This window comes from Capsella rubella, unplaced genomic scaffold (assembly GCF_000375325.1).
Source record: "Capsella rubella cultivar Monte Gargano unplaced genomic scaffold, Caprub1_0 scaffold_6, whole genome shotgun sequence".
NCBI classification, from domain to species: Eukaryota; Viridiplantae; Streptophyta; class Magnoliopsida; order Brassicales; family Brassicaceae; genus Capsella; species Capsella rubella.
Genome location: NW_006238918.1, coordinates 1,012,109 through 1,031,674, shown reverse-complemented (window position 1 = coordinate 1,031,674; position 19,566 = coordinate 1,012,109). Strand labels below are relative to the sequence as shown.

Sequence of the window (19,566 nt, the reverse complement as noted above, 5' to 3'; positions counted from 1 at the left end):
CCTACAAAGTTTATGGATAATGAAAAACATAAATTTGAAAATATCACAAATTGTAAATTACGTAAGCTTTCAACAATACAACACACACAAAAATCCAACAATAAAACCTATAGTCTTTAACAGATTATATAACAAATAATTTAAGAATGGTCAACTTTTATAACTTAAATATATATAAATTCATAAGGACAGGTAAAATTGGAAAGCGTTTAACGTTCGCTTAACGTACAATAATAGAACCGTTGCTGCAGTCTGCAATTGAAAGAATCTAGACAAATAAAATAGTAAAGGAGTCCACCACGGGTATAAACGATGCAAACAAATACTTTAGGGAGAAAAATTAAATAAATTAGAAGTTTAAGTACTATACCATAAGAGCAATAATCAGAAATTATATGGTGAAATCTAAATAAAACATAAAGAACAAGGACTTCCGACAAAACTCTCTCGATCCACTTAACACTTCCACAATGTCCGTTCGAAAAAATATGACCGTTGAAAGTAATTAAAAAGAATTTCGAAAATAAAATCTAAATAACTCCATTCTTCTTCTTCTGTTCAATCTCTGTTCTTCCCCAAGAAAATAAAAAACTTCTAACAGTAAAAATCAAGTGAGAGAGAGAGAGAGAGAGAGAGAGCAATGGGTTGTGTTTCTTCGAAATTAGGCAAGAAGAAACTCATAAGAGAGATTAGAGTCAACAATGGCGGCGATCACATTGTCTCTCTTACTTCAACTACTTATGGTCATCTCGATATCGAAGAACGAGCAGTGACTTCTCCTCCTAAGTTGCAGGAAGTCACTAAAGGAGAAGTCTTTGAAGAATCTGAGATCAAACCGAGGAGATCTGTAAAGAGAGATGATCCGGAGATTATCAACACTTGGGAACTCATGGAAGATCTTGAAGACTCAATGCACGTTTCTAATCCGAACAAGATCAGTCCCAAATCTCGTGGCATTTTCGGGAAATCGTGGAAGACTCCGGTGAAATCAAGTATTAGTGTTGAGTCTCCGAAGAGAGGAAGTAGTAAGAGATTTGGGGGTAAAGAGAACAGAGGAGGGAATAACTCGAGAGGTGTGAGTCCGAATCAGATTCTGAAGCCGAAGAATATCCTCGAAACTCCCAAGAGAGGCGTGATGCGTTTGAGTTTCCCTTTGAAATCTGAAGAACCGTCGACGCAGAGGAGGAAGAGTTATAGTCCAATGTTCGATCCAGATCTCGTGGCTTCTTACGAGAGAGAGTTGTCTCAGGAGAAAGAGCAGATCAAGATGGTGATTTCTCCGGTGGTGCACGAGAGTAGAAGAACAGAGAAAACCAGAGAATCGGAGAGGATCCTCGAGAATTTCCCGGAAAAATGTCCACCGGGAGGAGAAAACTCGGTGGTCATCTACATAACAACTCTTAGAGGGATAAGGAAGACGTTTGAGGATTGCAATGTGGTGAGATCGGTATTAGATTCGTACGAAGTCCGGTTCTCGGAGCGGGATGTGTCAATGCACTCGGTTTTCAAGGAAGAGATCAGGGGAATCATGGGAGCGAAACATGTGAAGATACCGGCTGTATTCGTGAAAGGGAGGATGATAGGAAGTGTTGAGGAAGTGATGAAGTTAGAGGAGGAGGGCAAATTAGGGATTTTGCTCCAAGGCATCCCCGCGGCGAGGCTAGGTGGCGGTTGCTGCCGCGGATGCGGAGGGATGAGATTTGTGATGTGTGCGGTTTGCAATGGCAGTTGCAAGGTTATGGAGAAAGAGAAGAAGAATATGGTTAAGTGTTTGGAGTGTAATGAGAATGGTTTGGTTCTATGTCCAATTTGCTCTTAAGAATGATATCTTTTTTATCTTTGGTTCAGTTTGGTCCTAATTGGAAGAGGTTTGACTTAATTTTGGAGGCTGACTTTGGATTTGAAGTGTTGATTTTGGTTTGTAATAATGATTTGGCGAGAGAGAGTTTCTAAAGACATGTTTAGTGCTCTTTGGTGTGTGTAATGAAATATGTTCCTAATGTTTGTAAACCCCTTTTTTTTTGTAGATTCAATTCAATTTGTATAATCACTTTAAATATTGCTTTGTTTAGTTATTTCCTCAATGCTCTAATTTTTATGAACAACATGAGAAACACGCTATTTATGACTATGCAGCATCATCCCAAGTTATTAATGTATCCCATCTTTGAGATAGTTATTAGACCATGTTTCAAAAATTTGGATTTTGAATCACCAAACCACTGCTTAGATTTAATCTAAATCAACCATTTGACGAAGGTAATTTTGTAAGACGTTTAATTTCATTATCCAGAAGAAGCAACTACTCAACTAATTTCGCATGACGACTAAAACTGTGTTTGTTCTAGTGCAGAGGTAACGGAGTACTTTTTTCTTAATGATATTAAACAATTAACTTTTTTTAATAGCTCAATCGACAACTTAAACTTCTTAGATAGCCTTCGATGGGTTTAAGAAAAAGAAAAAAAAAAACTTGGTCAATGTACACCCCACTAATTAGTCAACTAATTAAAGATTGGAGATGTAACTAAATGAGAATGGGTATTCACACTAAGTTATGTTGACTTATCATTTTATTTTGGTAAATTAGGTGTATAATCTTTTCAAAGCTGTTGTATACTTTTTCTTAAACTCATTAGAAATTTGGATTTCATATCCTAAGAATTACGCTAGCTCCTTTGTTGGTCCATCCTTCAACAACAACACTTCATGTTAAGTTGTATTTCGAAGAAGGTCTCCTAAATTAACTCATAGCAAATGAAAACAACCCAAAATTCCAAACTAAAGAAACGGGCGAATACTGAAATTGCGACTCTACTATTTTAGTATATACTTTTTTCGTTTTTAAAAGGATATTACAATTATTATATAGAGATACAAGCCATATAAAAATTTTAGATAATCCTATCCTAACCGATATGATGACGAAAATCATACATAAACTTGGCACACATTCCTAAAAGAGGCACACATGTCAATGTGTATCCCCAATTATACCTATCCATTGCCACCTTTATAATACGATCAGATATATCTTTATACACGTAAAAATATTTGAAAAAAAAAAAAGAAAAAATCACAAGCAAAAAGATGGAGCTCGAGACCTCAGTTTATCGACCAAACGTCGCCGTCTATGATGCGCCGGATGGCGTGGAGGTTAGAGGACGGTACGACCAAATCTTCGCCAAGATTCTGACTAGAGAAGCTCTTGGCTTTGTGGCTCAGTTGCAAAGAGAGTTTCGTGGGCACGTGAGGTACGCTATGGAGTGCCGGAGAGAGGCACGACGGCGTTACAACTCTGGAGGCGTTCCTGGCTTTGACCCTTCCACTAAGTTCATCAGGGATGGTGATTGGGTCTGTGCCCCCGTCCCTCTCGCCGTTGCTGACCGCAGAGTTGAGATCACCGGTCCGGTCGAGAGGAAGATGATCATCAACGCTCTTAACTCCGGAGCTAAAGTCTTCATGGTCAGTCTATATATATCCTTCGCTCTCATATTTATATTATTTTGTTTTACAATGTTTCACCCGGTTCGGTTTGGTTTGTATAGAATTGGATTTGATTTGATTTTAACCAATTTGACTAGCATTGGTTTAAGTTTGGTACAGTTCAAAGCTTGTAACTGGACCGACTTCAATTTGGTTTCAGTTTAGATTGAGTTTAATATAATTTTGAATTGGGAGAAATTGAAAGATTGGAAAATCTAGTTGTGTTTGTTTAGGTTCGATTTGGTTTGATGTCCGGTTCCCTGTGTGAATGAATGTTAATATCAATTTGTTCGGTTCGGTGTACTTTGATTTTAATTATTCTTGCAGTTCGATCCGGTTCGGTTTGATTTGTAATAAATCTGTTAGATACTCCAAGTGAACGACTTGCAAATCAAGTAATATATTTTGTTTCGTTTGAACAGGCTGATTTCGAAGACGCATTGTCTCCTAGTTGGGAGAATCTGATGAGAGGGCATGTGAACTTGAAAGATGCAGTTGATGGATCCATTACGTTCCACGACAAGTCAAGGAAAAGAGTTTACAAGCTTAACGACCAAACCGCTAAGCTCTTTGTCCGGCCAAGAGGATGGCATCTCCCGGAGGCTCACATCCTCATCGACGGTGAACCCGCCACTGGATGTCTTGTCGATTTTGGCCTTTACTTCTTCCACAACTACGCCAAATTTAGACAGACTCAAGGTTCCGGTTTTGGACCCTTCTTCTATCTTCCCAAAATGGAACATTCTAGGTATACCTCTCCAGACCCACCCGGTTCAGTTATCAATTTGGTATAGTTTTCTGTTCAGGGTTTAATTAGGTTGTTTGGTTTCTTGACAGGGAAGCAAAGATATGGAACAGCGTGTTCGAACGAGCTGAGAAGATGGCTGGAATAGAGAGAGGAAGCATTAGAGCAACAGTGCTGATCGAGACCCTCCCTGCTGTTTTCCAGATGAATGAGATACTATATGAACTGCGTGATCACTCGGTTGGTTTAAACTGTGGAAGGTGGGATTATATCTTCAGCTATGTCAAAACCTTCCAGGCTCACCCTGACCGCCTCTTACCAGACCGTGTCCTAGTCGGCATGGGACAGCATTTCATGAGAAGTTACTCGGATCTTCTCATCCGTACTTGTCATAAGCGCGGTGTCCACGCCATGGGCGGCATGGTTAGTTCCCTCTTAACTAATACTTGTTCACTAGGACCATACTATAACATATCTCTGTTTTAAACTTGAACGCTCAGTGCAAAGGTTATTAAAAGGCATGAATTCAAATATATTATAAAGTCATGTCTTAATGTGCACATCCTTGATCTTTGACTTATTATGTGGTGTGATATGATGATCAGGCTGCACAGATTCCGATAAGAGATGACCCGAAAGCGAATGAGATGGCATTGGATCTTGTGAGGAAAGACAAGCTGAGAGAAGTAAGAGCAGGGCATGATGGAACATGGGCGGCTCATCCGGGACTCATCCCAATATGCATGGAAGCATTCACAGGCCACATGGGGAAAAATCCAAACCAAATCAAATCAATGAAGCGGGAAGACGCATCTGCGATAACAGAGGAAGATCTGCTTCAAATACCGCGAGGAGTGCGAACACTCGAGGGCCTAAGGCTGAACACACGTGTGGGAATCCAATACTTAGCCGCGTGGTTGACAGGATCAGGATCTGTGCCACTCTATAACCTAATGGAGGACGCGGCTACGGCTGAGATAAGCCGTGTCCAGAACTGGCAATGGATCAGGTATGGAGTGGAATTGGATGGAGACGGGCTTGGAGTTCGGGTGAGTAAAGAGTTGTTTGGGAGAGTAGTGGAAGAAGAGATGGAAAGAATTGAGAAAGAAGTTGGGAAAGAAAAGTTCAAGAAAAGAATGTACAAGGAAGCTTGCAAGATGTTTACAAAGCAGTGCACTGCACCTGAGCTTGACGATTTTCTTACACTTGCCGTCTATAATCACATTGTCGCTCACCACCCTATCAATGTCTCAAGGCTCTGATAGAAAGAAAGATGGAAGAAAAAACGATAAAAGCTTGTGCTTCTGTGTGTGTGTTTTTGGTCTATTTCCGTGTGTTTTATTTCCATTAGTTTCGATATGTTGGTATATTGTAATAAAAAGAACTTTCCTCTTTTATTCCCAATAATAAATAAATGTTTTTACACCAATCTTTAATGCACGAACATTGGAGGTAAGCCAAAAGCAGAGCATATGACACATATGAGAATATATGAACTATCTTAGTAATTTAGTACTATGGTGGATTCATTTAAGTAACGTTTGATTTGATCAGCAGATCATTTGGTTACTCATCTTGTCATATTGTAAATGGCTCAAATTTTTCAAAAATATTTTGATTTAATTAAATATCTTAATTATGTTAAAATAATACTTATTTACGTTTGGAGAAGTTTATCGGCAGTGCAGGACTGCGGGTGCTTTCATCTAATGAACTAGTGAGTTGATATTATCCTAATATTATGTATTTTAATTTGTTTTTTTTTAAACTGAAATATAATATTTGATAAGATACATAACTTTTAATATTTAATTTTAGACATTTTGAATAGATTTCTGCATATTAAATACATTTAAAGACAAACGAAAACATTATAATTATTTTTGATGTAGATGATTCAGTTACCCTCTTGTATAATTTTTTTCTTTTTTAAAAAGACAAATAGTAGTTAAGAATTATGAAAAGAAATAAAGTGTTGGGTAATAGGTATGTACTAATTTTAAGCTAAGAAAAAAGAAATACAAATTATGTTTTAGTTTTGTGAACATAAAAAAAAAAATTATTATATTAAAAAAATATATGCAAGAAGATATCATTTGAATGTGATCCACTTTTCAAAAAGAGGGGGAGACCATTAATTTCTTTATAAAAATGAAAAGAGAATATGTCTTTGTATATTAGAAATAGAACGAGATTGTTTTGATGACAAAAAAAAAAAAAAAAAAAACAAGATTGTTTTAATAATGGCAAGTATATATAATTTACAGAGACATTTAGGTAAAGATTTCACGAGTGACATTCGGAAAACAACCTAATCTGCTATCACTTGTTTTGCTCAAGCATATAACTTCTGAAGAATTGGTTCTAGTACTTCAGCTTTAACTCAAAGAATTGCAAGTTATATTTTCACTTGTTTTTGATATTTCTATGCCCTATCATCTATTTTATTTATGGTTCTAATATATATTTTTTTTTTTACAATTAACATGTGTTTATATTATCCATTAAATCAATATCTTTCTGGTGATTATGTTAATCAAACTTGTAGGAAAGAGTCAATTGTCAAATTGTTCAACTTTTGTGTATTCTTCTATATTGGAGCTAACATGTTTAATCAATTAATGATTGAACTATGTTAATCGTCTCAAACTCCTAATCCGGCCCAAACTATAGTTTTCTCTGATATCATCCATTAAACGATTAAACAAAAGAGAATTGATTCATTCGTTTAATCCAAATTAAACCGGCTGGGCGAAAATAGAAATGACTAAACCGATTCGGTTATTGAGAACCGAAATTAAGCAGGCCTATAAAAACACAAACGAATCCCTCATTCTTGCGTCTCTGGGAAAATTAGGGTTTTTGCGCCTCTCACGCTTATCGCCGCCAAGATCTTTCCTCCGGTCAGTCTTCATCTCCATGTTTCTTCTTCTTCTTCATTCGCTTTCAAATCTTCCCTGTTCTATCACCTGGAATCGATTGCATTCTCTTACAACTTTCTCGGCTAAAATCTGTCTTCTATAGAATCTGCCATAAGAATGATCCTCTGTTTTGTTAGATAATTGAATCCCTAGTTTGTAGCTACAAGGCTTCTCTATCATTGAAACTTTCTTAACAAGTAATTGTGAGTGTGTGATTAGATTCTTCTCGTGTATTGTTTGCTGCTCATATGTGTTATGTGAAATTTTCTTGGTTGGTGTAGAATGGATTCTCAAATTAAGCACGCTGTGGTGGTTAAGGTGATGGGTAGGACTGGTTCGAGGGGTCAGGTCACTCAGGTTCGAGTCAAGTTCACAGACTCTGATCGTTACATCATGAGGAATGTTAAAGGACCCGTGAGGGAAGGTGATATCCTAACCTTGCTCGAGTCTGAGAGAGAAGCCAGGAGACTCCGTTGATCATCTTCTTCCTACTACTCTACAAAGCGGGAACATTCTCTGTTTGGATTAGTGATTATGCTTTGGAGTATGAATTTTGTTGTTTCTGTAAAAGACTATTGCTGGATTCATAAGTGTTCTGGTTACTTTGGTTATTCGAAATCTCTTACCTTTTTTTTTTTTTTGTCTTTCTGTGATCTCTTACATCAAGAATTTGCTCTGCATTCTCCATTTGGTTCAGTCCAAACTAATTCTTGAGTCTTCACTTTTTCTTTACTTGGGTAAGCAGTTTGTGGTTTTTACATCAGCCCGAGTTCTGGTTAGTGGTTACAAAGTACCAACTGTACCTATCATTGGTCCAGCCCAAACCCTTCTAAATTGACGTTTGAGACAACTAACATAATGCATCAACCAAACCCCGTATAGGAAACTACAAGCCTTAACATGATTAGCCAAAAAGGTAGTGCAAATTTAAACCAAGACCATTTGTCCAGAACGATAACACATCTTGATGACTTAACTGTAGCCAAGTCAAACACATACCTTCTGCTTGAAAGCAGGGCTATAATTGATGTGTAAACGATAACAGCTATAAGCGCCGTGCCAAAGGAAACACGAGCCAGATAGTCTATAGCACTCTGCCAGGCACATAACAGAGCTCAGAACATTCAAGCTCAAAGCGATTCACTGATAAAAGGAAGTGGATAAATCATAACAAAAGACACACTACCTTTGCCTTTTCAAGAAATGGTCCAAGTTAGTTCGAAAATCCCATGGAATCATCGGAATTAAGTTGCTCAAGTTCATTCTACACTAATCTCAATACAGTTATTCAAATTTTATAATGTATTGTTGCTTTCGTTCTTACTTAAATTGAGTGCTTGCTTAACACATTGGCCAAATCATTATGACAAACATAACTAAAAGTTTGTTTTCAGTCATAAAAAAAACATGGCAAATTAAAGTTACAAAACAACTGGTCTGGGAGATTTAAAAGAGAAAGAGAGAGCGGAATATATATTTGCTAGACATAAGTGGGGATTTTAGTTTTGCGCTTTGAAAATGGTTGGAGCAGCTTAGCTATGGCGAGTCAGGTGCAAAACATTCCAACCTATAAGAGCAAGAAACAATCTTCCATCACCATTCATCCAAATAGCTACTGCTAACTAATTGATATATTTATATAATAATAAAAAGAAATGGACACCTTTTATCTTACGGTGATGGCGAGTGAGGCATGGAGGTTGATGTAGAAGCAATATCAGACGACAACTTCTCCTGTTAAATTATTACATATATATACATAAGTTGTAATAGAGATGACAGATCTTTTTCAATTGCAAAGGGTTATATAGATAAAAATATAAGAAGAAGATATATTATGTACCTGGATATCAAATTTATCAGAGTCACGCGTGGTCTGATCCTGTTCAAAGTCCTCGATCTGTTTCTTCCAGGAAGAACAAATTAGCATCGACTGTAAATACATCCTGCGTAAGAGCAACAACAACAATTAGTCCATTACCGTCGACAACAAAAGCTAACATTAGAGAGGTGATAACAAATGAATGTATACATTTTCGACAGAGGCTTGGGCTTGGCGTTGCTAGTCTTGTCAAGATAAAGACGAGTGGTCTGATCCTGATCAGAGTCGTCGAGCTTTTTCTTACAGGAAGAACAAACTCGCAGCGACTGTGAGGCCAACCTGCATAAGAGCAACAACAACAGCAATTAGTCCATTACCATCGACAACAAAAGCTAACATTAGAGAGGTGATAACAAATGAATGTATACGTTGATTTCGACAGAGGCTTGGGCTTGGTTTTGTCAAGATAAAGACGAGTAATCACCGGCCCTTTCTGTTATAAGTTGTATCAAAATGTTGGAAACAAATCAATCAATAAGACAAAAAAAAAAAAAAAAACAGAAATAAAGTCTCAATTCCGATATTACAAAAGGTACATATGAAAAGAAAGTCAATAACCTCGTTCAGCAAAGACTCAAGCCTGGCCGGATCAAAAGACTTAATCCAGGACTTACACATACCGAATCTCACGCATCGTTGCACGTAGGCAGCCATAGACCGACTCCAACAACGGCGTGAGTTTTTTCTCAACCCTCGCAAAGTAGGGCTATTCGGCATATGTCTCATAATTGCTCCAACAACTCTTTCGGGGTTGCGGGAAACCTTAGCTAGATATATGTATATATACAAGTAACTTGGGCCTAAAGCAAGGTTTATAAATCTTCAACTCCTGATCCGGCCCAAGCTACATTTTTCTCTGATATATCGTCCATTAAACCAATTAAACAAAATAGAATTGATTCATTCGTTCAATCCAAATTAAACCGGCTGGGCGAGAAACGACTGAACCGATTCGGTTTTTGATAATCGAAATACCTACAGTATATTCCTCTTTTGCTTTCTCTGATTGGATTAGTGATTATGCTTTGGAGTATGAATTTTGTTGTTGCTGTTGTTAGACTATTGCTGGATTCATAAATGTTCTGGTTACTTTGGTTATTCGAAATCTGTTACCTTTTCTTATTTTGTCTTTCTGTGTCAAATGTGATAGACATTGATCACTCACGTCAAGAGAATTTGCTCTGCATTCCAAACTAATTCTTGAGTCTGAGGGAAACTACTTCTTTAGTCTTCACTTTTTTCTTAACTTGGATAAGCAGTTTGTGGTTTTTCCATCAACCCAAGTTCTGTTTAGTGGTTACAAAGTACAAACTTGTACCTATCACTGGTCCGGCGTATCCTAGTCCAAACCCTCTTAAATTGACGTTTGAGACAACTAAAACATAATGCATCAACCAAACCTCGCTATAGGAAACTACAAGCCTTAACATGATTTGCTTCAAAGTAGTTTTCAATCCTTGATGTTAGCCATGCAGTGAGTTCAGGCTTGAAATATGGGTCAGTTTGAACCAATCCTTTAGCATCTCTTAAATTCGCAATTCGCAATTCGCAAAAGGGTTATGTAGATGTACATCGGTACCTCGTCATGGCTCATGAGTTGTTCGCTACTTCCTAATCTAATCGATACGTCGTCTACTTGCGTTTAATGATGTTAGTTTCTCTTTTGTTGTTGGAGAATTTCTCTTATGTGTATGATGTGATCAGGTTTATATTAAGTTTATCTATTTCGCTTTGTGCCTTTATTCTCTGATTAATTACCCAATTTGAATAAAGCATCAATCAAGAATTGCTTCTATAAGAAAATTAAAATAAAGTTATTGTTTAGTGGAGAATCCATAATACGAATTTATGTTCCATAAAACCTTTTGGTTTATTATATTAGTCTAGGGATTTTGTAATTCCACAACACTTAAGGTAGTTCAGAGTATGATTAAAACAATTCATCTTCGTAAAATTTACATAATTTTTTGAAGGTTTTTTATATAACTAAATCAGACATACAAGCCATGTATAAGGATTTTACAGATTTCGATAGATAAGATTTTTCATCGATCTATCTTTCTGAAGAATCAATTCGACAATGAGTTGTCGTTCCACGAGTGAGGAGTCCCAACTCTACGATAGTTTTCTTTTTAACCTCAAGTTATTTGTTTCTTCTTTTCTTTTTTGTTTGGTTCACAAAAAAGAATTTGAATTGATTTTTACTTCTACCACTTTATTACACGTCCATATATTTATAATAATATGCCTTTGTTTGTACAGTATGATCTATGATTAGTACCTTAGTGGTATTTAAATTTCATGGTTACTATAAAAATAAAAAATTAGCTTTATAGTCTATAATGAAAAAGGACAAAAAAAAACCCATCTTACGACAGTGAAATGACCTTTGAGCAATAATTTTATCCGTAGTTGTAATAGAATCAAAGTACGATGACACTGTTAATATAACAAAATTCCTTAATTCTCTTGGCCAATTAATTTTTTCTAGTGAAAATATTATTGAATTCATATGGACCAATGAGTAGTAAAAATAGCTCTTGAGTTAATTTATTCGCCGAGATATCTAGCTATGGAATTTTGTCGAATTTTGGACTTCAGTGGTTTTTGTTCTTAGTGCATGACTCAAAAGATTTTTAGGATTCGATATAGATTAATTAAAATGATCTCAATTATTGATTAAATGTAGCGATTTGGCTGATATATATAAATAAAAGTCTTGGTCATCTTGAAAACATGATGTGCCAATCTTGCTGAAGCAGTCAATAAAAATCTTAATATTGGCCTCTACTCATATTGTTGTTTTGTCTCGGGACTACATCTTGTCTACTCAAATTAAAAGTATTTTAGTAAAATGATAAAGGGTGAGGTTAGAATACGTAATTAGGAGTTGATGATGTCTATTGATTCTTTTAGGTTGCCCCTAATCTCTCTCAGACTCTCTCTCTCTCTCTCTCTCTCTCTCTCTTTCTCTCTCAGTCTAAGTTGGAAAAGCCCTATAAATAGATGTCTTGGTCGTCTTCTTTGTCTCCCACAACACTACAAAGTCTCTTTTTTCTCTGCAAGTTCACCTAAACCCAAAAATATAAATAGAAAGAGAAAGAAACTTAACCAAAAAACAAAACAAAAAAAGAATGGAGATCAATATGGGAGCTAGAGTGATAGAGCCATTGATCGTGGGGAGAGTGGTAGGAGATGTTCTTGATTTCTTCACTCCAACAACTAAGATGAATGTGAGTTATAACAAGAAGCAAGTCTCAAATGGCCATGAGCTCTTTCCTTCCTTTGTCTCCTCCAAGCCTAGGGTTGAGATTCATGGTGGTGATCTCAGATCCTTCTTCACCTTGGTATAATATATACAGATTGTGCCAAAACATATATATATCAAACTTTTCATTTCCTTTTTCTCTTACATGTTTTTCATTCTCTGAACTCTTTGGTGGAAAAAGAGATCAATAATATTATAATTTCTACCTTTAGTTTTTATTTTTTACTTTGCCATTTTGTGGAAACAGGTGATGATAGACCCAGATGTTCCAGGTCCTAGTGACCCCTTTCTAAAAGAACACCTGCACTGGTACGTTCAATTTTGTATTTGTTTTTTCTTTTAATTATTTTTGGCCCCATATGTATTGGTATTGCATACCAATATTTTCTTTACAACCCTGATTAATAAAGTTTGTTTTCTTGGTGTATACATTGATTTGCATTTAAACTTGACGATTTTCTAACTTTTCTTATGAAAATAATAGCATTAATTAATTTGTGTTGTTGTTGAACGTTTCATCAGGCTCGTTACAAACATTCCCGGTACAACAGATGCTACATTTGGTAAGGCCTCGTCATGATTAATTTTGTAATATTATAAAAACTTACATATTAAATTAAAAAAAATATATATATGTTTGATATAAAGTAATGCAAATACATTAGGAAAAGAAGTGGTGAGCTATGAGTTGCCAAGGCCAAGCATAGGGATACATAGGTTTGTGTTTGTTCTGTTCAAGCAGAAGCAAAGACGCGTTATCTTCCCAAACATCCCTTCTCGAGATCACTTCAACACTCGTAAATTTGCTGTCGAGTATGATCTCGGTCTCCCTGTCGCGGCTGTCTTCTTTAACGCACAAAGAGAAACCGCTGCTCGCAAACGCTAGTTTCATCACTATTTACTGTCCTTCATCATCAGATGCAAAAACAAAAAACTATGATGAAGATGAAGATCATTTGTAATCCACATGTTTTATTTATGTTCTGAATTTCCGTACGTTGAATAAAGACTTCCAAAGATGAGTTGAATCTGAATCTGATTTTATAAATTATAATATAATTGTTGTTTGATAAACATGTTTTTGTTTTATTCTTCAGCACCTTCATATACGATAAAAGACAATATAGAAGCCAAACAATTATTTCACACACCAACCTATTCCACTTTCATCATGTTAAAGATATAATTAAATGATCATCAGTATAAAAATATGGAATTAATTACCTTTAACGTTCATATTTTTATTCTTTTTATTGAATTACTCTATAAGACTATAACCAACTTTATAATTAAACTCGAGATATCAATTTAGTTTACGGAACGTGTTGATAACCTTACTAGCTATCACAATACAAACTTAATTTGCATATCATGTTTTCCTTGTTAGTACACAAGTAGTAATTAATAAAATCTAAGTTGTTGAATTAAGATTCTCCAGATACATGGCTGATAATGATAGGTCACATCATATGTAGTGAACCTTATTATATGATAAATGTGGAAATACGGAAAATAACGAAAAAAAAAAAAAACTCTTTTTTTTTTTTTTTTTTTTTCTGGTCAAAGTGACAAGACCTTGATGAGCCTCTTAAACAGGATCCTCTCTTCTTACTCGGCGATCATATTATCAATTCTATCTACTTCATGTGTTCATTGTTTGGTATTGTGACAAAAAAAAGTACTCTGCTCGGTTTGCTACAAGTTTTGCTAGTACTTGAGAAATTTACGTATAGTGATAATTAAATCAAATGATATAGTACTACAATTGATTTTTCTTTTCAGTATTGTCACACATTAGATTTATTGGTAATACCGACCGACATGTACTCCGCGGTGTTATCTGACATGCATATTCAAAATGCATAAAATTGAAATGAAATATCAAAGTGATCAGTCTTCAATAGAATACGTTAATAATTCTATAAAAACATATATTACAAACTCGTAATCATTAGTTTGCTTACAGCAAGCATCTCATATTTATATAATTTTCAAAAATCTTTTTTTTTTCTGAAAAATATGATAATTAATGGTTTACTAACAACCACAAATTTTAGCATTCTACATTCATTGTTTAAATTTATAAAAATAGATTAGCCATTTTGGGTATTTACACAGTAAAAAAAAAATGATAGAGCCATGTTTGAGAATTGCAAGTGGGAAAATACTACTTTCAACGGTAAACTCAAGAGAGGTCACGTGTCATTTAATTGTATGGTTTAGCTGCTAAGTACTGTTACAATTATCTATCCTCAACGCCGACCAAACTGTTCGTTACATTGTATATATATTCGCTATCAAATCAACAAATCTAGCAAAATACTAGTAGTATAACACAGCTTGTCTGTAGTTTCTTAGATTCGTATACAAAATAGTTTGTTTTCTCGTTTATAAACTTTAGCAAAGCTTCTAATCATCTTCGTTCCAGTTTAATGCTTCAAATTAAGGACTTGAAGTTGAAGTTAATTTAATTCACTTTTGGTTTCAATTGACTATTTTATATTTGCTTAACGAGGGTGAAAGCAGAATAGAATATTGGTACTCTTTGGTTTTATTGTGCATTCAAACTTAGAATTAACCAAAATTTGTCTTTCAATTTACCTAGAATGAACACTTTTATTTATAAAACAAAGGTGGTCAGTACGTTTATGAAATTCTATATCCTTTTATCCTAATATAATTAATTATCGTAGCTATAGTTTGGTAAGGATAAGTTTATTATCTACACATGCATATGTGTCATAACAAATCTAATGCAGTTATTGCTTCCAAGACTTTGAGTCCAAGATTCTTAATTATTATAGCCTGTAATTAATATGTTCGCAAAAAATAAAAACTGGAAAAAGGGTAAAATGGTGTATATACAGTGCACCTACGTAGGCAAATGGATTGACTACCAAATCAAGAGCATGCAAAGACCTTAGGATTTGCCTCAAAAAGACACTGTGAGTTTGTGAACTTAGAATATTATATAGAGTCTTTAGGGTTTCAGTAAGACATAATGTGTCTGTGTTGTGTTTAGCCACTTGTGGTTATTTTTCATAGCTTAATATTTTTCCAAAAGTATAAAACGACTGGCCCCTCGTTAGGTGTTATTACATATCAACACCTGCTCTGTTCCATTCCATCCCTGGTTTTACTCAAGACTTCATTTGCTCACATACTCATTGCCAAAATTGGTGTCAGTATTAGGGTATGAATCGTTGTTGAACTAACAGCATTATAGAGCGTTAGGGTTTCAGTAAGACATAATAATGTGCATGTGTTGTGTTTAGCTACTTATAGTTGTTTCCATGCCTAAGTATTTTTCCAAAAGTGACACGTACACTTTGTTTTTAATAGTAACTATGTTTTATTCGTAAAAATGAGTGGCCCTTGCAATTTACAAAATCAACACGTATTCTCTTCTGTTACATTCCTTGTGTCACTAAAAAAAATTGCTACATCTAAATTTTCTTATATAATTCTCCCAAATATAAAAAATGTTAGCTAACCTTTTTGTTCTTCGTTTCTTAAGACATATAAATACGTGTTTAAGAAAAATCGGTTCAAATGCATGATTAATGTCTCTCGTAAGTATATTGATTATAGTATCAGTATGCATTTACAATCTTTATTTAATTAGTACTTTACTACAATCTTTATTTAATTAGTACTATGTACCTTTTATCTTTCATTTTTTTACAGTACACATATAAATCACATCATTCAAATCACACATTAACAATCTATCTACCGGTACATAGATTTATAAGTACATTAACATCTTCTATTACACCGGTACGAAGCCGCAAACCTGGTGATTAACCATCAGTGGGAATTATTAGCCGCCATATACAAACTTGGGTTTAGAACGAATCTCGAGGACAAACCAACGTGCAATAACCTTGCGATTAAAAGAGTCTACCTGTCATGTTTCATGTAATAACAACAACAACAACAAGGCAAAAAAAACATACTAACCCTTGGACCGAATCCACTGGTCCTTCGTATAAACAAACACATGAAGATTCTAATTATCTTTTAAATATTTAGGGTTTTGTGGTGTGTAAAGGCTGTCTAAGTTTGATTGGTAAACGTGTCGAGGAGTCGTGCTAGGTCCCCTCTCATGTGTTAAGGTTTTTGATCCTCGTATAGTTTTGGTTTGTGCGCTTCATATATAGTTACAAGAAGTAAACAACATAAAGTGAAGAGGAAGTACATACAGACATACATTGATACATATCGACATATCGACAAAGTAAACTCAATGAGTTAGAAAGAAAGAGAAGTGAAATCAATTGTTTAAAAAGGAGAAACAAATTCAATTAAAAAATATTTTTATGATTAATGCATGATCTTGTATTGTTACAAGATACTTTTTTATAACAAGAAGTTCGTTATATGCATTCTTTTTTTTTTGGGAATCGGTGCTTATGCTAATCGCTAGACGCTAATCATTTTCGTTTTCTTTATCGTATCTTATGTTCTTGGTAGTTCTTTTAGTTATAGTTTTGGCCTTTATGTCTTGTTTATTTCCTCTATATATGTTGTTGCAATTAAAAAAAAGTATAAATCTTCACATTGTTACAAAAGCAAAAGATATATTATCTTCCACTGATAGGAGCTTCTTTCTGCGATTTTGTACTGCGAAAGCTGCAAAAACATGTGTCTCTTTCTCATTTCTCATTTATTTTTGGTTTTATTTTCCTTTTTTTTTAATATTTTGCAATTACATTTGTATATTATGCAAGCTGAGACTTTCTTCTGCAATATATATTTGCAACCAAAGTAAAAATATCACAAGAAAATTGTCTTTTGGGAGAGTCCAAAGGTTGAGGAAGAGAGTAGATAACAGCAGTCCACACAATTGCTGTTCACAATCTTGGTTCTGATTTACACAATGTAGCAGGAAGTTTCTAGTTGATACAGATTTGGGATCATTTTTGTATATGCCAAGTATATATTGTTTATTTCTAGTTTCTACCACTGTATTTCCTAGGCGGCGTGATCCACCACACATACTTGAGTACTTTTTGTCAACGTTACTGTTTCATCTTTTGACAAAAAAAAACTCATTTGAGTTTATCTTTATACATCAAAGAGTTTCAAAACATAAATACAAAGCTTACACAAGCTCGTGCATCTTATTTCTCTAAGATATAATCTTAAAGTAACTACAAAGAAGAAAAGTTTACTAGTATGCATCAAGTCTACCTCTATTTCTAACTAAACTCCAAGTCTCCAACTCTTACAATTAAGAATCATTTTACATTTGTTTCAGATAAACCCTTTACCTAAAGAATAGGCAACAGATATTGTCTCAGTTCCAGTAATATGCAGGGGATAAAAGTCGAAGAGCAACAACACCTTAGCACTGTAATAACCTCATTTAAACTGGCGGAGATCGATAAACAAATGCCCCGTGAGCCGAATCTTTAAGAAGAAATTAAATGTTCTCTACTGTTCGTCAATGAGAGGCTTTAACTTCTGTCTGAATTCAGGAATCTTTTGTGCTCCACTACCATCACTAGACCCATCAACTGATAATTCTTCAACTGCTAGAATTGGCATTATAACCAAAGATAACAAACCAGAAACAATTGTATCAAACTTATGTGATTCCGGACCCGATCTATAAACCCGATCTCTGTTACTGTTGGATATGGGCCTTGCCCCTTCCAAGTTAGAAGGCCTACAAAACAAGATGTGTCAATTAATGAAGCCTTTCACCCAAAAACAGGCCCAGCACCTTCGCAGGGGTAAAATCGTCATTCGCCAAGGAGACACAAAGAGCTTCTAGGTTTCTGCGCCACTATAAATACATTAAACAACTGTTTGGAACAGGGATGGGTCCAGAGGTTATTATCCACCAGACTGAGAATCGTGCCGCGCCCGAACTCGCCCTAGCCGGAGATTCCCGCCGCGACTCTCTCTCTCGTGATTTTGCACTTCTGTTTCGTATTAGGTTCTCAGCTCGGCAGATAATCTTTAACTGCCGCAGCGAGACTTCTCTCTTTGTAACTTTGGATTTTCCGCAAAAGCTAATAAAGAAAACTGTTTCGTATCGTCCCAAAAATCTCGTATCATTATTGTAGTTGCTCCCCCCTTGCACAAACAATTGGCGCCCACCGTGGGGCATACGAAGCACTTCTTTCTTGGCAACCTTGAAAATTTCGAAGTCTCCCGGAGAATCCAAAGCAACATGTCCGACGCAAACTCATCCAGCGACAGGGGAACGAACACCTCCCGACGCCCGGATCCCGACGCGCCCGTTCTGTCTCCGGAGCGGCACCTGTGGGGACGCAGAAGAGCCCGAACGAATATGCTACCACACCTCACTGGAGCAACGACAGCAGGCGCCGCGCCCACGAATGTCGATCCAGAACGTGCCGAGCCGGAAACTGCTGAAACGGAGAACGCCGAGCCGGGCCAAAGACTGCCGCACCGCCGTGCCGAGCCAGCGACTGTCGAGGTGGAAGCTGCCAATCCAAGACAGATACCCCCGGCCCGGCAAACCGATCATGTGCATGCCGCCCCGAGAAACACCAGTCCAGTACGCATCGCTCCGGCCACCGCGGCTACTGCCCATGGTGGAACTCACCTTGACGGCCTGATGCAAACCATCCTCGACCGTCTCGACGACCAGGACGTACGAACCTCCGAGAGGATCAACGCACATGGAGAGGCGAACGCAGACACCCGAAATAGGATTGACCGGCTTAGGCGCCATCGACACAGCTCGCGACCTCACTATTCCCGGCTGGAAGAAACATCGCCCCCGCCTACTCCGTTAGACGAACGCACCAGGGACCAAAGACGCCAGCCGGCGTCGATTATTGTGGGATCCATCGATGAGCTCCAACACGAGAACCGGCCTGTCAGTCGAAACAGAACGAACGACCATCTCCACCGCCGCGACCAACGTCCGACAAACGTACGACACCTAGTCAGCCGACCAGCGAGCGAGGAGAGCCAGGCCCGAAACCAAGAGCTGGCGCAACTGCAGGCACAGATCAAGGACTTATCTTCCAAAATGCGGCAAGCCAGCACGGCACCCGATCTAGAGAAGCTGCTCGAAGAAATGCAGCGGTCACCTTTTACGTCCAAAATCACGGATATTCACGTACATCATGTCACTAAGATGAAGATCGTTCCTTACAACGGTTTCACCGATCCGAAGGAGTTCGTAAGATCCATCCAATTGGCCATTGACCGCGCATACTTCACACCTGAACAGAGCGACACCGGTAGTTGCTAATTGCTCGTCGAGCACCTCACCGGA

The 19,566-nt window shown here is 36.6% G+C and overlaps 5 protein-coding genes across 5 annotated transcripts; 4 read left to right on the top strand and 1 right to left on the bottom strand.

The window, feature by feature from the left end:
- Positions 1–593: 593 nt before the first annotated feature.
- LOC17883086 (uncharacterized protein At3g28850) lies at positions 594–2,079 on the top strand. Its single transcript, XM_006287847.2, has one exon. It carries the CDS (start codon positions 641–643, stop codon positions 1,817–1,819), a length of 1,179 nt encoding a protein of 392 aa, XP_006287909.1. The 5' UTR covers positions 594–640; the 3' UTR covers positions 1,820–2,079.
- A 966-nt stretch (positions 2,080–3,045) lies between these two features.
- Positions 3,046–5,633, top strand: LOC17881132 (malate synthase). The gene is made up of 4 exons (XM_006286564.2): positions 3,046–3,465; positions 3,909–4,234; positions 4,324–4,654; positions 4,837–5,633. The coding sequence occupies exons 1-4, from the start codon at positions 3,091–3,093 to the stop codon at positions 5,491–5,493; spliced, it is 1,689 nt and encodes a 562-aa protein (XP_006286626.1). The 5' UTR covers positions 3,046–3,090; the 3' UTR covers positions 5,494–5,633.
- A 1,424-nt stretch (positions 5,634–7,057) lies between these two features.
- On the top strand, positions 7,058–7,788 carry LOC17883317 (40S ribosomal protein S28-1). The gene is made up of 2 exons (XM_006288868.2): positions 7,058–7,134; positions 7,434–7,788. The coding sequence occupies exon 2, from the start codon at positions 7,435–7,437 to the stop codon at positions 7,627–7,629; it is 195 nt and encodes a 64-aa protein (XP_006288930.2). The 5' UTR covers positions 7,058–7,134; position 7,434; the 3' UTR covers positions 7,630–7,788.
- A 693-nt stretch (positions 7,789–8,481) lies between these two features.
- Positions 8,482–9,779, bottom strand: LOC111830139. The gene is made up of 6 exons (XM_023781503.1): positions 9,593–9,779; positions 9,403–9,467; positions 9,185–9,313; positions 8,996–9,098; positions 8,816–8,886; positions 8,482–8,719 (listed from the first exon to the last, which is right to left on the bottom strand). The coding sequence occupies exons 1-5, from the start codon at positions 9,758–9,760 to the stop codon at positions 8,824–8,826; spliced, it is 528 nt and encodes a 175-aa protein (XP_023637271.1). The 5' UTR covers positions 9,761–9,779; the 3' UTR covers positions 8,482–8,719; positions 8,816–8,823.
- Positions 9,780–12,168: 2,389 nt separating this feature from the next.
- On the top strand, positions 12,169–13,239 carry LOC17881277 (protein TERMINAL FLOWER 1). Its single transcript, XM_006289485.2, has 4 exons — positions 12,169–12,381; positions 12,550–12,611; positions 12,825–12,865; positions 12,968–13,239. The coding sequence occupies exons 1-4, from the start codon at positions 12,169–12,171 to the stop codon at positions 13,186–13,188; spliced, it is 537 nt and encodes a 178-aa protein (XP_006289547.1). The 3' UTR covers positions 13,189–13,239.
- The last annotated feature ends 6,327 nt before the right edge of the window (positions 13,240–19,566 follow it).

Coding starts and splice junctions, on each gene's coding strand:
- LOC17883086 (XM_006287847.2), top strand. CDS start 641: ATGGGTTGTGTTTCTTCGAAATTAGGCAAGAAGAAACTCATAAGAGAG.
- LOC17881132 (XM_006286564.2), top strand. CDS start 3,091: ATGGAGCTCGAGACCTCAGTTTATCGACCAAACGTCGCCGTCTATGAT. Junction 4,235..4,323: donor CCCAAAATGGAACATTCTAG/GTATACCTCTCC, acceptor GTTTCTTGACAG/GGAAGCAAAGATATGGAACA. Junction 4,655..4,836: donor TCCACGCCATGGGCGGCATG/GTTAGTTCCCTC, acceptor TATGATGATCAG/GCTGCACAGATTCCGATAAG.
- LOC17883317 (XM_006288868.2), top strand. CDS start 7,435: ATGGATTCTCAAATTAAGCACGCTGTGGTGGTTAAGGTGATGGGTAGG.
- LOC111830139 (XM_023781503.1), bottom strand. CDS start 9,760: ATGAGACATATGCCGAATAGCCCTACTTTGCGAGGGTTGAGAAAAAAC. Junction 9,314..9,402: donor AAGCCTCTGTCGAAATCAAC/GTATACATTCAT, acceptor GCTCTTATGCAG/GTTGGCCTCACAGTCGCTGC. Junction 8,887..8,995: donor CTGATAAATTTGATATCCAG/GTACATAATATA, acceptor ATAATTTAACAG/GAGAAGTTGTCGTCTGATAT.
- LOC17881277 (XM_006289485.2), top strand. CDS start 12,169: ATGGAGATCAATATGGGAGCTAGAGTGATAGAGCCATTGATCGTGGGG. Junction 12,612..12,824: donor CTAAAAGAACACCTGCACTG/GTACGTTCAATT, acceptor ACGTTTCATCAG/GCTCGTTACAAACATTCCCG. Junction 12,866..12,967: donor TACAACAGATGCTACATTTG/GTAAGGCCTCGT, acceptor CAAATACATTAG/GAAAAGAAGTGGTGAGCTAT.